Genomic DNA, 14010 nt, shown 5'->3' on the forward strand with positions numbered 1-14010 from the left:
TTCAGATATAATAGTCGCTGAAAAAGTGCATTCTCCAGCTAGTGCTGCCATTGCAATGAGTACAATGTGGGCAGAAGTGTTGCAGACATGTTTTGCATGGTGTACAGTATCCCCAGAGTCCCACTTCCCTAACAATACTTGTGCCATTTTTGTTAGTTTCAAAAGGGAGAGGGTGCTTTTTAAAACATAGGTAACACAGTCCAAGTGCACTTGCACCCAAGGCTGGTACAGCAGCTTTACTTTCAGTCCTTCTGATAATGATTCCTATCATAATATTCACCTTTTTCACAGCTGTTGCACACTGTGTTGACATCTTTGAGATATCAATTACAAGGTCTTCTTCCTGGTCAGAAATCACCACTTCAGAGTCCATGGGCATATATGCAAAACGTTTCTGTTTTTCTTTGCCCCAATGTGTAACACTTGCGTACACTGAATTGCACCTGCCATTTAACTGTCCATCTGCCAAATTTGGAGAGATTCTTCTGCAGCTCTCTGCAACCCCTTATTGTTTTAACCACCCCCAAAGCAATTTGGTTTCAGCAGCAAACCTGACGACTTCACTGCTCATCGCTCCTTTTATGTATCAGACAAGTTTCATATCTATTCTCCTTTGGTACCTAACACCTTCTTTCTACAATCTTTTAGTGGAGATTGTTATCCGATCCCCGCAAATTTCTTCTTTTTTCACTTTTCTGGAACTCTGGAGAAGGGATTCTACTCCCAGCTGTAATGTTTCAAAGCAAGTAGACAAACATTCATTGAAATGTATGAAACAGCTCTTCCATGTATTAATGGTGTTGGCATCCGAGAATCAGCCTCAATACTGCACAGGGATATCAACTATCTAATCCTCATTAAAACCTTACTAAAAAGGGAGGGGTTAACAGATACTTAAAAATGTCCATATTGTTGTGTTGCTGACCCACATTTTCCCTTCCCAGCAGAAATTAAGCCAGCCATACTTTTAAAAAATCTTAATGCTTTCCCAAAAGTTTAGTCTCGATAACAAACACATTTTAAATAAAAAGGGAAAAAAAGCTTTTTAGCATTTATTAAATTCACTCTGTAAAAAATCTGACACACATAAAACCAATGAGAGATAAGGAATGGAAAGTGACCCCACCAAAAGAAACTTTACAGTACAAATTTAAATCCATACAATTTAAATTGGCTTAATCTTGAAGTGTAATCCAATGAGGCTGAAGACGAGACACTTGAGGTCCTGGACAAGGTAGTAAAACACTCTTAGACCTTCTGGATCCCTGAAGTGCAAAAGGAAAAACAAATAGAAATAAAATATTTTTAAAAATATTATGTGACTAACTCATAATCATACTCTGTTTCAGGAACTCAGTATGAGAATCTCCTAGTCACTTATCAAAATCCAAGCATCTTTTGGTAGTACAGTGGTTCCTCAGTTTACGAACTTAATCCGTTCTGGAAGTCTGTTGTTAAACTGAAACCATTCTTACACTGAGGCACGCTTTCCCTAATGAGGCCTCCCACCCCCAGTGTCCTTCCACCGTTCAGCTTCCGTTCTTAAACCGAGGTAAAGTTCACAAACCGGGACACTACCAGTATTGCAGAGTTGGTAAACCAAATACTTTGTAAACAGAGCTGTTCTTAAACTGAGGTACCACTGTACTGCAAGATTTATTTGACTGGCTTTTAGCAGCTGGGGATAAACCAGATGGCTTTAGTAGGGCATTTATGAAAGGTTCTGTTTGTCCTGAGGGTAGATTGAGTTAAAAGAGTGAGCAAATAATACAATGCCATAGCTGAGACAAATTCTATATGCTGTTCTTCAGGTTTGCTAAATTATTATTACTTAAAATCAATGTAATAACTGTATTTCCAGATTGGCCACAAATACATGGTACAGCATTTATAGAGGCATCTTAAGCAAGACAACTGGACAGAGCTGTACTGCTTCTGCCTCACCTTCTTCCCAATCCGCTAACAAAACTAGCTTAGTGAATAGTCTTCAAAAAGAGCACTACAACGGTTGTGGCGGCTGGTCAAAGAGCACTTACTTGGACTGATTTACATCAATAAGAGAACCAATTTTTGATGTGGTAAAAGAGATGTGTTCATCACCAATTACAATTTCAAGCTCCTGGAAAAATAAATAAATAATTTCAGAGCACTGTTTGAAGATCAATAATAAAATGACCATTTCACACCTACCCAGAGGGAGGGAGGGAGGGAGGGAGGGAGAGAGAGAGAGAGAGAGAGAGAGAGAAAGGGAAAGAAAGAAGGAAAGAAAGAAGGAAAGAAAGAAAGAAAGAAAGAAAGAAAGAAAGAAAGAAAGAAAGAAAGAGGAGATATGGATTGTTTGTTCCCACCTCCAATAACTTTCTCCCAGATGTCTTTCAAGATCTACTCCAACAAGATATTCTGTTCACAAGAAACAGATATAAGATTTCCACCCATCTGTTTACAGAAATAGCAGCTGCAAGTGTACACATTAACTGCTGTACACCTGTCAACTTAAAATATTTATATGGGAAGCCGTGAACTTGCTAACCTGCCGGCCAACTCTGTCAGGAGGTGGCCATAATGCATCATCTTCTTTCGTGATTTCACTGTCATCAATTATCCTCTTTAGCTCTTCCATCACACTTTTGTGTACGTAGGCCTAGAGCAGCATGTAAATAGTAGCATTTTAACTTTAAAATAAAGTTTAGTATAGAAATACGTGTGTGTCATTTGCCCACTACCTGCTTGTTGAAGCATGTGTATTAATTTATTTTGATCAATAACTAAGTACATGCTTTGCTATCCACTGGAATGAGCTCAGCATATATTGGGCAAAACATCTGCAAACAAATTTATAGAGTGAATACTAGATATAACTTTTGAGATACAGATATAGATTATTTATGACATTTTTTGTAGTTTGCAGATTTTTACTATCCAAATACATACACTTAAGATGTGTGGAGATATGTAGAGAAACAAAAAGCTAAATTCTACTAGCTACAGTTTAATATTTTGAGTCCAAGTTTCAATAATGCAGCTAAAAGGGGAACATTAGATATGTAGTAAAAGACAATAATAGGCAAATTTAATGGCTTGCACTGAATACACAGTTATATAAACTCAAGGCATCCACTGGTCACTCTAAATCAAAGATACAGCTAAAATACAAGAGATGTCAAGATTTTTCCACCTGCTTAATTTGTTTTTATTAACTAAATGAATAAAAATTAAATTAATATTTTATATTACGTTTATATTTTAATTTGTGTTGTGAGGTACCCAGAGAACTCATGCTGTAGAATATAAAATTCTATAAATTATTTAAACACAGTCAACTTACTTCTTTTCTGATCATGACATCATTTTTATAATTGCTGTTGTTTGCATATCTCAGTTTCCCTGTTGAAAGAGATAATATGACATTCAACACTACACTACACAAAGCAACACAGAACTTGGGCTTAATTTAATTTACATTTTCCCCTTTAACTTGTGCCTGCAAAGTCTTGAAGGGGCTAAAGAAGGCAATGGGTTGAAAGTCAGGCCAGAGAGATAACTGCTGCCCAGTGACTTAAAAACACCTGGTTTCTGAGCCCCTTTCTGTTCAGCATACACCCACCCTAGATATACCCAAGTTCTGCAGGCTCACAAAGACCATTACTCGCAAGTAGAGTTTGTCCCTGCAAAGGGAAGTGTTCTGGACCACTTTAAGGAGTGACTTGCTCCCTCCTCAGTCAACCAACAGGGAGGGTGTACTACCAGCTTTTCAGTGCCTTCACAGCAGAGGGGATGCTTTTCTCTCCAATTTCCCTCTCCCTTCCTCTCCCCATAAACTCTAAGAAGGATCTTATTCTAGCACTCCTGCACTGGCAGGAAAAGACAGCTCTCAAAAACCCTCTGTCAAAAACTGTAACTTACTTTACCCCACCGAGGGTTTCACATAATAATAATAATTTATTATTTATACCCCTCCCATCTGGCTGGGTTTCCCCAGCTACTCTGGGCGGCTTCCAACAGAACACTAAAATGCAATAACCTATTAAACATTAAAAGCTTCCCTAAACACGGCTGCCTTCAGATGTCTTCTAAAAGTTTGGTAGTTGTTTTTCTCTTTGACATCTGATGGGAGGGCGTTCCACAGGGCAGGTGCCACTACCGAGAAGGCCCTCTGCCTGCTTCCCTGTAGCTTTGCTTCTCGCAGTAAGGGAACCACCAGAAGGCCCTTGGCGTTGGACCTCAGTGTCCGGGCAGAACGATGGGGGTGGAGATGCTCCTTCAGGTATACTGGACCGACGCCTGCCTGCCACTTACCAACCCCTCTTGCTACTGAAACGCAGGTCTCCTCAGGAGCCACCTTCCTCTCTTCGGGCAATGGCTAATTTTCCCCGACCCCATTTCCTTTTCTCAACGAGCAATACCCCCTTCCCGCCTCCCTCCACGCCAACCACCCCCCTGGGGGTCTCTTCTCCCTCCTCAGGCGACAGGCCCCTTCTTCCCTCCCGGGTGCAAGGGGCTCCCTCGCTCCTCCGTCCCGCCAGGCTTCAGATCCCCGGGGAGCTCCTCTCTCGCCTTCCCCAAGCCGAAACCCTGAGCCTCACCGTCAGGGCGGAACTCGAACTCGAGAAACTCGTGGCCGAACTTGCCCTTGTGCCCAACGTAATAACGCAGATAGAAGTCGCTCGCCATGGCCGCATATGCCCCACCGGCCCGCCGAGACACCAGCATGCACCGCGCACGGGAAGCTCCTTGCAAGCGAGCGAGCGCGGGAAATGTGCGTCATCGAAGGGCAGGGTTGCGCAGGCGCACACGGACGACTCAAGGTTTTGCTTGTCGCGGGCTCTCACCGCGCGGTTTAAAGACCATAGAGATAGAAGAGTTATAGAGTCAAACGCCATCGCTGTCAATATCTATGTTCACTTCCGACTTTAAATGCCCTGCTTTAACTTCCAATGCGAAGTGCAAAGGGCTTTCGCCATAGTGATGACGAGGGTCAAGTAGAGCGGAGCCGCTAGACTCAGGCCGATGTATAGATTTATGTTTAGATTCATATAGGCTGCCTAGCTTCCGGGCTCTTTTCCCGCTTTTGCATGTTTATTGCAGGGCAAAAGAGAGTATGGAAATTCTATATCTTTTGGGGGATGAATTGTTATCAACATAATTATTATTATTTCAAAACAGGATTTTAGCGTGCTGTATTTGTGAATTGCACCTCCGCCCCCTGAAAAGTTATAGCAAAGGGGAGCCCCATTAAAAATAATGAATGGGGTTCTGCTGGGAAGAAATGCTTCTACCGATCGTTTTCCAGCCCCGTTAAACGTTCCGGTTAAACCCAGCAACGCTCAGAAGAGAGCGAGGGAAGAGCGTCAGCATTTCGGGGGTGTCAACCTAGGCAGGGTCCTAACCCGAGATGACTGGCAGTGATTCAGTTGGGGTTGTCCGGTTAGCCCAAATTTCATATTGGCAGTTGCCTGACAGGTTACAAATCCGCCAGGGGGGTGCGCTTTAAATTCTGGTGGTTATTTTTGAAAAGAGCCTTCTGCCCCCCACATATGCTCAGATGTGCTCTCCCATTTACACAGGATGGGAAGGCGTTTGGTATATGCTCAGGAGCAACCCTAAATTTATCCAGTGCCTCCTTGATGTAGCGATGGAGAAGGCTGTACGGTGTCTTGTTTCTGCAAAGTTGCTAAAGGTACTGAAGTCCTGAGACAGACAATGTGGCAACTATATTGTTCACTTTTCAGCCAGGATATGTGAACTGTTTATGGTCTTTCAGGGTACAGGAATTGGTGCCAGGAATTCAATTGACTTTAATTGGGTCACCAAGTAGGGATAACCTGGATCAAATTAGGATTTGCATTGAGCACTGGAATTTGTATTGAATCCACAGCATTTCAGTGAACAGCAAAACTATAAATCCCATTTGGTGTGTTTGTGGGATTGATGAAGGAATGTATGTCCCATTTCATCCCTTGGGAATCTTCCAAGTGCATGCTTGAAAGACAAAAGCACATTGTGCAGTTCAGATACAGCACATTTGGAGGGTGGGGACGTAGAGAAGAGAGTTATACTGGTGTTACAGTTGCCCTGCCCCTGGCATATGTATACTTAAAAAACAAAACAAAACCCAGTGCAGATGTACGTGATAGGAAATCCACAGCCAATTTAAAAAATGACAGAAACAAGTTTTACTAAATATAGATGTCATTAGAAAACAAGACTGTTTTCTAATTATTTTGAAGTTGGCTATGCCAATTGATGTTGTCTGTCTCTTTTTCTAGAAAAATAGCACTGGCATAAAGGGTTTTTTTAAAAAAAAATAAAGTTTGATTGACTTTAATAAGACTTACTCCTAAGTGAATATATGTTGGACTGTAGCCTAAGTAGCTTTTCTTTGTAAGTAGTTAAAAGGTACAGTTATTGAGAGAACTGACTAGTTTCATGAGAGGAAGACTCTGATGTTAAAGTCCACGAGTCAGAACAAGCTTGTAAATAACCACCTGTGACATGTAAAATATAAATCAAGGCAAATAATCTTTGTAAATGTGGAAGCGTTAGTCCCCCTGCTTGCTTCCAACTTAGGCCAATGACACCCTACAAATGGTTAACCTAGGTTTGTGTTCATACTGAAATTAGCCATTTGTGCTAAACCCACAAGTTGGCTTGTGTGTGTAATCTGTCAAGTTGACTTAGGACCAGTTTGATATTTTCTTCAGCGGTGGTGGGTGTCATTAAACAAAACAACACATTACAATCTGCCAATAAAAAAATTTAATCTCTATAGAAACAGTGCACTGTTTTACAAATGTATTCATTTGGTTTTCAGTACCCCCTACTGATGTAAGTACAGCAAATGTTATAAATAGCAGAGCCCTCCCGCATCCCAAATCCCTAGACCTTTTGTTCAGAAAAACAGAAACACAAAAGGCACCAAGCAAGAACGCATCCTAATGGAACTTCCATATGACAAAGACAGAGGTCAGAAATGGTTACAATGTTAAACAAGATTATAACGCTCCCAATTAACACATGGAAAACAAATCATTTTTCTTTTTTTAAAAGAAAATTTGGTTATTGACTTGATTTAGTTACAAATCTGTCAAGTTGGAAAGCAGGAAAATGTCACATCATAGTAATTTACAATGATTTGGGGGGTGGGGAGTTCCAGCCTTTTTACACATGGGATTTATACAAGGTTTTTATTGTTTTTTCTTAAAAAAGTATCAAAACTGTAGAGCCTTCAAATCTATTTACAGATTGAGGTTAGTTACAGTTATTACATACAAAGATCTCTCCTTGTTATTGTTCTTCATGCACATAGTGCATGACCTTGTAGTAAAATTAACAATTGAATTGCATTTTCTTTTCTCCCTCTCCAGCTTTCTTCAAAAGTATGTATTTACTCATAGGCCTCTGTTTGCAAAATCTAGCAGAAATGGGAAATATTTGTTTTTCGATACATGTTATAAACAAAGGGCATATCTTTCTGAAAGTGCAAATTATACTACATCCTTAAAAAACAAACAAACACTCTTTTAATGTGGCCAGTTCAAACATGATTTCATCACTCATTTGTCATTAAGAGATGACTCACAAATGTGAATGAACTATCACAGATTTCATATAAAACAGTACTTTCCATGAGGACAATTCAAACATTCAGTTGGAGAGTCATCATACCAGACAAGTACTATATAGTGGGCGTGGAGAACCTTTGACACTCCAGATGTTGCTGAACTACAACTCCCATAGGTCCTAGCAAGCATTGGGATGATGGAAGTTATAATTCTGCAATATCAGGCAGGCCAAAGCCTCCCCACACACGATATGTAGACATGTATGAAACAGCTGATTGACTGAGAAAAAGGGCTGTGCACTGAGTACTGCAGGTGTAGCAATCCTTACATTTTTATGAGTTACTACTATTGCCTTCCTCCCAAGTGCTGCTTAATAAACTGCTTTTGCAACTGGGAGATGAACCACGGATACCAGAAAACATGGGAAACTCTGACCTGGTTTGCATGTCATGCTAAACCATGGCTTAGTACAATATGCATGTTAGAAAACAAGCACCTCTTGTTCCCTTTCTTCCTGCACAATGGGAAGGACGACTTCAGCAGTGTTTACTTTTCATTTTTTTGGCTTGCTGTTGGATGCGAATCCGGGACTGTGGTTTACAACAAACACTGGTTAATTAAATTTATTTTAATTTAACAGGCCAGCTCACCCATGATTTGAAATTGACTGGTTTTGAAATTGACCTGTTTGTTATAATTCAGTTTTTGGTCTGCATCCAACAATCAACTGAGACTGTGTACTTATTAATGTTCACTCCTGCTCCAATATGCTCACACCACTGGTGTTTGAAGCCGAATACATATGATGTTATCTGCAATATGTATCTTGAGAAATAATGCTATTTAATGCACTTCCTCTCAAATCAGCTTCCATCTAATTTGAAAGTATAAACTGTGCTTAAGCTGAGATATGTACATTGGAGATAACTGTTGCACATGTGTAGATGACAACTTAACTGAACAGTTTGATGCAGGGGAACAAATCAGATAATGAGCATTGGGTGGAGACATCCCTGCTCCATCTCTGAGGTGTATAGTGGTGTAAAAAATCAAAAGAAAAGTGACTCGAAAAGAAGTGTGGGAAAAGCACCTTGCTGCGTTTTAAGCTGCTAACACGCATATAGCCTGAGAGGCAGTAAAAATGAAAGTAAACAGTGCCGAAGTCTTCTTCCCAGCCACACTGGTGGAAGAGAGGGGAGAGTGCGTGAGCCTGCTGCTCATTTGGGTTTGTTCCAGCTCATGCACATCATGCTAAGCCAAGCTGTCATGTATGCCAAAAACAGTCAAAAAGTAGAGAAGAGAGGCCTTGTTAGACCAGCATCTGTGGGAGAAAGAATGCAAACTTGAGTTTCAAGTATCAAATAGTTTGGGAAGTGTTCTGCAGTAGATTTTGAAAAAATAAAAACCACGAGTGTGTAATATGCCGAGTCCACACATAAATATATACATATATCACGTCATGTCTGCAGTAGAACGTATGAGGCATTTTGTCTGAGGTGGCATAAAGCAATATGAAAACCGTGCTGGCTGGGCTTCATCTCCAATGGCTGCTTAACATACAAAAGTCATCACTTAATCACTTGAGGTGAAATCCAACACAGTGGAAGTGAGCTGCTTCTTCTCATCACTCCCCCTTGCATGTCCCCTAAATTCAGCTCTAGAGAGGTAGCGGACCTCCAGAGCAGAATTTTTGGGACAAATAAGGGGCTAGAAGGAGGAGAAGAGAATCCATAAGAAAAGTATCCATTGTGCAAGTGGATTTCTTTTATGAAAGTGGGTTGGCCATTATGTTTGCAAAATTATTTATTTTCTGAAAGTGATATAGAAACAACAGTGTGGCCTTTATAAATCAAACAGTCTCATTTTGTAATAGACTCAAGTATAAAAACAGCAAATTTTTATTCATAACGATTAAACTTCAAATCAAAGGCCTGATTCCACATCATGTTAAGTGTTTCCTGCAAGATGGAGATTCCTTCATAATGTCAATCCAGGGTTTTAAGTTACTGATGTTAACTTGAGACTACTAAGCAGTACAAAATGTCTGTTCAGTTCTAGTGGGATTATTGTGCTAATGGATCGATCTGAAAAGACTACAGCTGAACTGGAAACTTTGCATTTTACAGGAGCTGCAGGAGAGTAACTACAGGGAAAATAACCAGAATGATTGCAGGTTGGAGGTTCAGTGGCCGTAGACAGCTACAGATTTATATGAATTCAACAACTGTATGGCTTTCTGTAGACATCTGAAGACAGCCCTGAATCGGGAAGTTTTTAATGTCTTCTTGTGTTTTTTATATTCTGTTGGAAGCTGCCCAGAGTGGCTGGGGCAATCCAGTCAGATGGGTGGGGTACAAGCAGTAAATTATTCAGCCAAAAGTTTAATTAGACCTCAAAGGTTCAAATTCCTGTTGTCAGGAAGCTTTTTGTCACTCATTCTCAGCCCAACCTACTTCACAAGGTTGCTGAGAAGATAAAAGGAGGAGGGACTCACATGTGTTGCCCTGAACTATTTGGGGGAAGGGAAGATAATGATAACAAATTTTTATCTTGGGCTGAATCATGGCCAGACTGTCCTGGACTCTGGGGGAGTACATTTTCTGCTTTCCCATATCTGCTAGCTCAACAATTTTCAAACTTTCTACCTTCAATGGACTCTTTCGAATACTTGTCTACTGAGTAACTTTACGCATGTTGCAGGGGATTCTGGGGACATGTTTAAGGATGAATATTCCGACCACATGGATCTTTTTGGTCCTCACAGCCCATCTATTGAAAATGCACCCCAGGACACATTCCAAGCCATGGATTGCAGGGGAAGATCAGTAGTGGTGGCCAAGATGCCTTTCAGTGAAAGTTTGTCCTTACTGATCTTCTCATTGAGGAACTACTGATAAAAGGTTTGCAGGAAGAAACTCAACAGCTTTATATAAACAAGCAATGATGAGATAAGCTGCAGCATATTGCACAGAAAAAAGTGAAGTCCCGACGCACAAGCTAATAGTATGAACCAGTCTTCAGAAATTAGCACAGGGTGTGTATAAAAACAGATCAACATGTTTGGATGAATGAGTGCTTCCCTGCCTCCAGTGTGGCTGTGAGAAGCTTGGGAGCCTTTGCTTCTGATTTCAATGAGCAGCAGTTCAGTGTGTCATTTGCACCCTAAACTATGGTTAGTGTTAACTATGGTTTGAAGTTGGCTGTTTCAAAAGAGCCACAGTTAAAATTAACCACAGTTGGCGCAGTTCAGATGATGCACCAAACTATGATTAATTATAAGCTGAAGTGAAAGCTCCCAAACTCCTCCTAGCAGCTGCTCTGGAGGAGAAAGGAAGAATATGAGCCTGAGGTTTGCTGCAGCTCATTCTCATTATGCTAAACTATGATTAAGTGTGATGTATGTCTGCACCAGCATATTTTCATGAATTCTTCAACTTCTGCCTTTGCCTTAGCTTGCATCTTGGCACCCTGGCTAGCATTCCACTCTACAGGTGTTTTTCACATGCAGGTTAGTACCTTGTTAATGTTGCCCAAATATATACCTCTCTCATTTCTTTTTTGAGAAAGAGAAAAAAGGTATTTCTGTTTTTGAATAATCTAGGCTCCTTGACATTCCCACAGACATACCTCAGGTTCACTGATCACAGCAGATGGAAGCTACACCCTAAACCCCTCCACTTATGCAGACTGGGAATTAGGATTGCTCAGTTACTTCCAAGTAAACATGCATAGGGCTGCATTAAAGTTTCTCCCACCACCTCATACTAAAGCTATTGGTACAAAGATGGGTGCAAGGGTGAATTGTTATAGCAGCATGAATTTGCCATGATTTAAACCACCCCACAAAGGAAATCCATGAGGAATTGCATGAATGTAGGGAAATTAAGACCAGTGCAACAAAGCACAAAGCTAATCAGAGTGAAGTAAAAAACAATGTAAAGTTGTGCTGGTGTAGACATACCCTTGAGAGAATAATATTACTCAGCGCCATTTGTCTTAATGTTCAAAAGCTACAGAAATCTGTCATAGGAAAGTGTTCAGATGACCTCTCTGGATACCACCGTCACCTTTATCATTGACTTTTTTGTCCTGTGTGCTGTTGGTTTTTTGTTTTTGAAGGGGGTGGGGGTGGGAGGTATAACCAAATCAAAACTGAGAATAGTCCATGGGGCAGAGCAACACAACTCACTCCCATTAAGCATAATCCTAAACATGCACACTTGGAATTATATTCAGTTAAACCTAACAAGACTTCTTTGAATAGATGCTAAGATTGGCACCCTAAACTTGCTAATGTATGTCTAAACCTGCCAGATTAATGGTTTGGGATTGCAGGTATTGCCCTCAATGTCTGTGCTGAGGTTCTGGGCTTCCCCATTCACTTCAGTGGAAAGAAGACACAGCCCTTTCTGTGCAAAGCTGTTCCCTCCATTTACAATGAATGGGGAATTGTATTCGGGAGGTTCACCATGTGTGTGAGTGAGAATTCCTGTGCCTATGAGGATTTCCTGGAGTGCAACAATTGTGCAAAGACGTCTAAGCCATGAGCTGGTTCATCTGCCAGGACAGAATTTGGTTTGTTCATTATGGGGGCACATTTGTTTCTTTGATAGTCATGGACTATCCTATTGTAACAGCTGTAATCCTTACTCAGAGGCTTTAGATTTCAAAGCAAAATCTTCCACAAAACATCCCTTAAGAATTTTATTACCCTATTTCCCATAAAGCTGGGCTAGTCTTTCTAAAATATATTCATATATATATATTTATATATATATATATACTTATTTATATATGCATATGTCTATATACCTATCCAGTGTAGATAGGTATATACACAGATAATCTATGCACAGCGAGCCAAGCATACAAAAAATAAATACTCTCATCCTCTAAGTGTATGTACAGAACAAACCTTATATCCATAATTTGTTAATAAATATCCTAAACGGCTTGTATAGACCTTTCCCCCCCTTTTCTTTCTTATGTTGATGGATAGCCACAAAGTATGTCCGACATATTTACAAAATTTCTATAAATATAGCTTTTAAAAATGACACATATGCTACCGACCCTTGGGTCTGGCTGGTTCTATACACCGAGTTAGTAGCCCCACAGTAGAGCAGCCTCCTCGCCATTAACGGATGGATAGTGCAAGAAGCTTAAAAGGTGTATAAAAGATTATACATACAAAACTCTCACATCCTTTGGATGTTTGCAGTTCATTATTACTTTGTGGTTACCCTTCTGCAACATAAATAAACCGTTAAAGGAGAGAAGGAGATAAAAGAAAGTGGACTCCGTGATCCACAGCAGGCGTGTTCAGTGCATATCTATCAATCCACCGGCTGTGGGGTTGGTGCAGGTGCGGTCCTCATGGTAACCCATCGTCTTCTAGGCTTAATGCTACACGCTGTTGGGAAGGAAAACAGAAAGGTGTCAGTGTGATGTTAACATATATGAGAGAGTGCTGGAGGGGAAATAGTTAAATAGGTTGCACAGACAGGATCCAGGGGGTTGGAGTCAGTGGGACTATAAAACCACTTCTGGGAGGAGTTTGTTGGGAGTTGTTGATGGGTAGTTGGTTGGTTTTAGTGGCTTGGCTGGTTGGGAAAGGCAGTTGGTAATAGAGAGACAGTTAGGGCAGTGGGTACTTGAGTGTGGGGAGATGGAAGAGATAGAGAGAGGGAAAATAAGACTAAGAAAGTAAAGAGCAACAACGTTTGGAATGCCGTAAAAGTTTGTTTGTGTCTTAAATAAAATACACTCTTTTTATTAGTTGAGAAGCTGACTGAAATGATTTTACCAGGGAGGACCTGGTTGGTGGCAGCGGATTAGTGGTGTACGGGTCAATTAGTGGTGTACGGACCGGGGGCTCTGTACGAACGCCACAGTTAGTGCCTCTAGTTTTGGTGTGATGTGGGGAAGAAAGGAATTGCTCCCTGGAAATCACAGTGTGGGGCAGAATACTGGTGTCATGGGCTAGCTGGATGCAGAGGAATGGTGGGAAGCACCAGCTGGGAAACCCCCAAAGGAAGCCCCAGGGAGAGGCTCAGAGTGAGAGGCTTGGTGGTGGGATGACAGCGACGAGTGTTCAGAGGCAGAAGAGGGAGCAGAGGAGGAGGAGGTGTCGGAAGCTGAAGAGGGAACAGGGTTTGCTGAGCAGGAAGAGGCTGTGGCAGAGAGCAGACCAGACTTGGAAGCTGAAGCGGAGGCCAGTCAGGGATGATGGGTACTGTAGTATTACATCTGGAGGGCCACAGGTTCCCCAGCCCTGGGTTAGTGGAATGTTTTAATATTCAGAATCAAATTCTGACATCCTCATTTATGCGCAGTGGTTTCAGTCTGACTGCTCACAAGGTAGAGGGCAAGAGTACTGTAAAAATATGCACGTTTTAAGAGTGTGGATGATGGGAAGCACCTGACTCTTAATCTCTACTCATATTAA

The 14010-nt window shown here is 41.1% G+C and overlaps 2 protein-coding genes across 4 annotated transcripts in view; both read right to left on the bottom strand.

Annotated features, from left to right (window-relative positions):
• Positions 1-1039: 1039 nt before the first annotated feature.
• MAGOH (mago homolog, exon junction complex subunit) lies at positions 1040-4768 on the bottom strand. Its single transcript, XM_083742711.1, has 5 exons — positions 4584-4768; positions 3326-3384; positions 2531-2641; positions 2037-2119; positions 1040-1265 (listed from the first exon to the last, which is right to left on the bottom strand). The coding sequence occupies exons 1-5, from the start codon at positions 4708-4710 to the stop codon at positions 1166-1168; spliced, it is 480 nt and encodes a 159-aa protein (XP_083598837.1). The 5' UTR covers positions 4711-4768; the 3' UTR covers positions 1040-1165.
• A 7766-nt stretch (positions 4769-12534) lies between these two features.
• LRP8 (LDL receptor related protein 8) overlaps positions 12535-14010 on the bottom strand; it is a 188296-nt gene continuing 186820 nt past the window's right edge. For all 3 annotated transcript variants that reach the window (XM_083742609.1, XM_083742608.1, XM_083742610.1), the window contains one exon: positions 12535-12975. In XM_083742609.1, the coding sequence (XP_083598735.1) occupies positions 12937-12975 (39 nt within the window). In that variant the 3' untranslated portion in view covers positions 12535-12936. The remainder of the gene's footprint in view (positions 12976-14010) is intronic.

The sequence above is a fragment of the Podarcis gaigeae genome, assembly GCF_964106915.1.
Source record: "Podarcis gaigeae genome assembly, chromosome: 6".
Lineage (NCBI taxonomy): Eukaryota > Metazoa > Chordata > Lepidosauria > Squamata > Lacertidae > Podarcis > Podarcis gaigeae.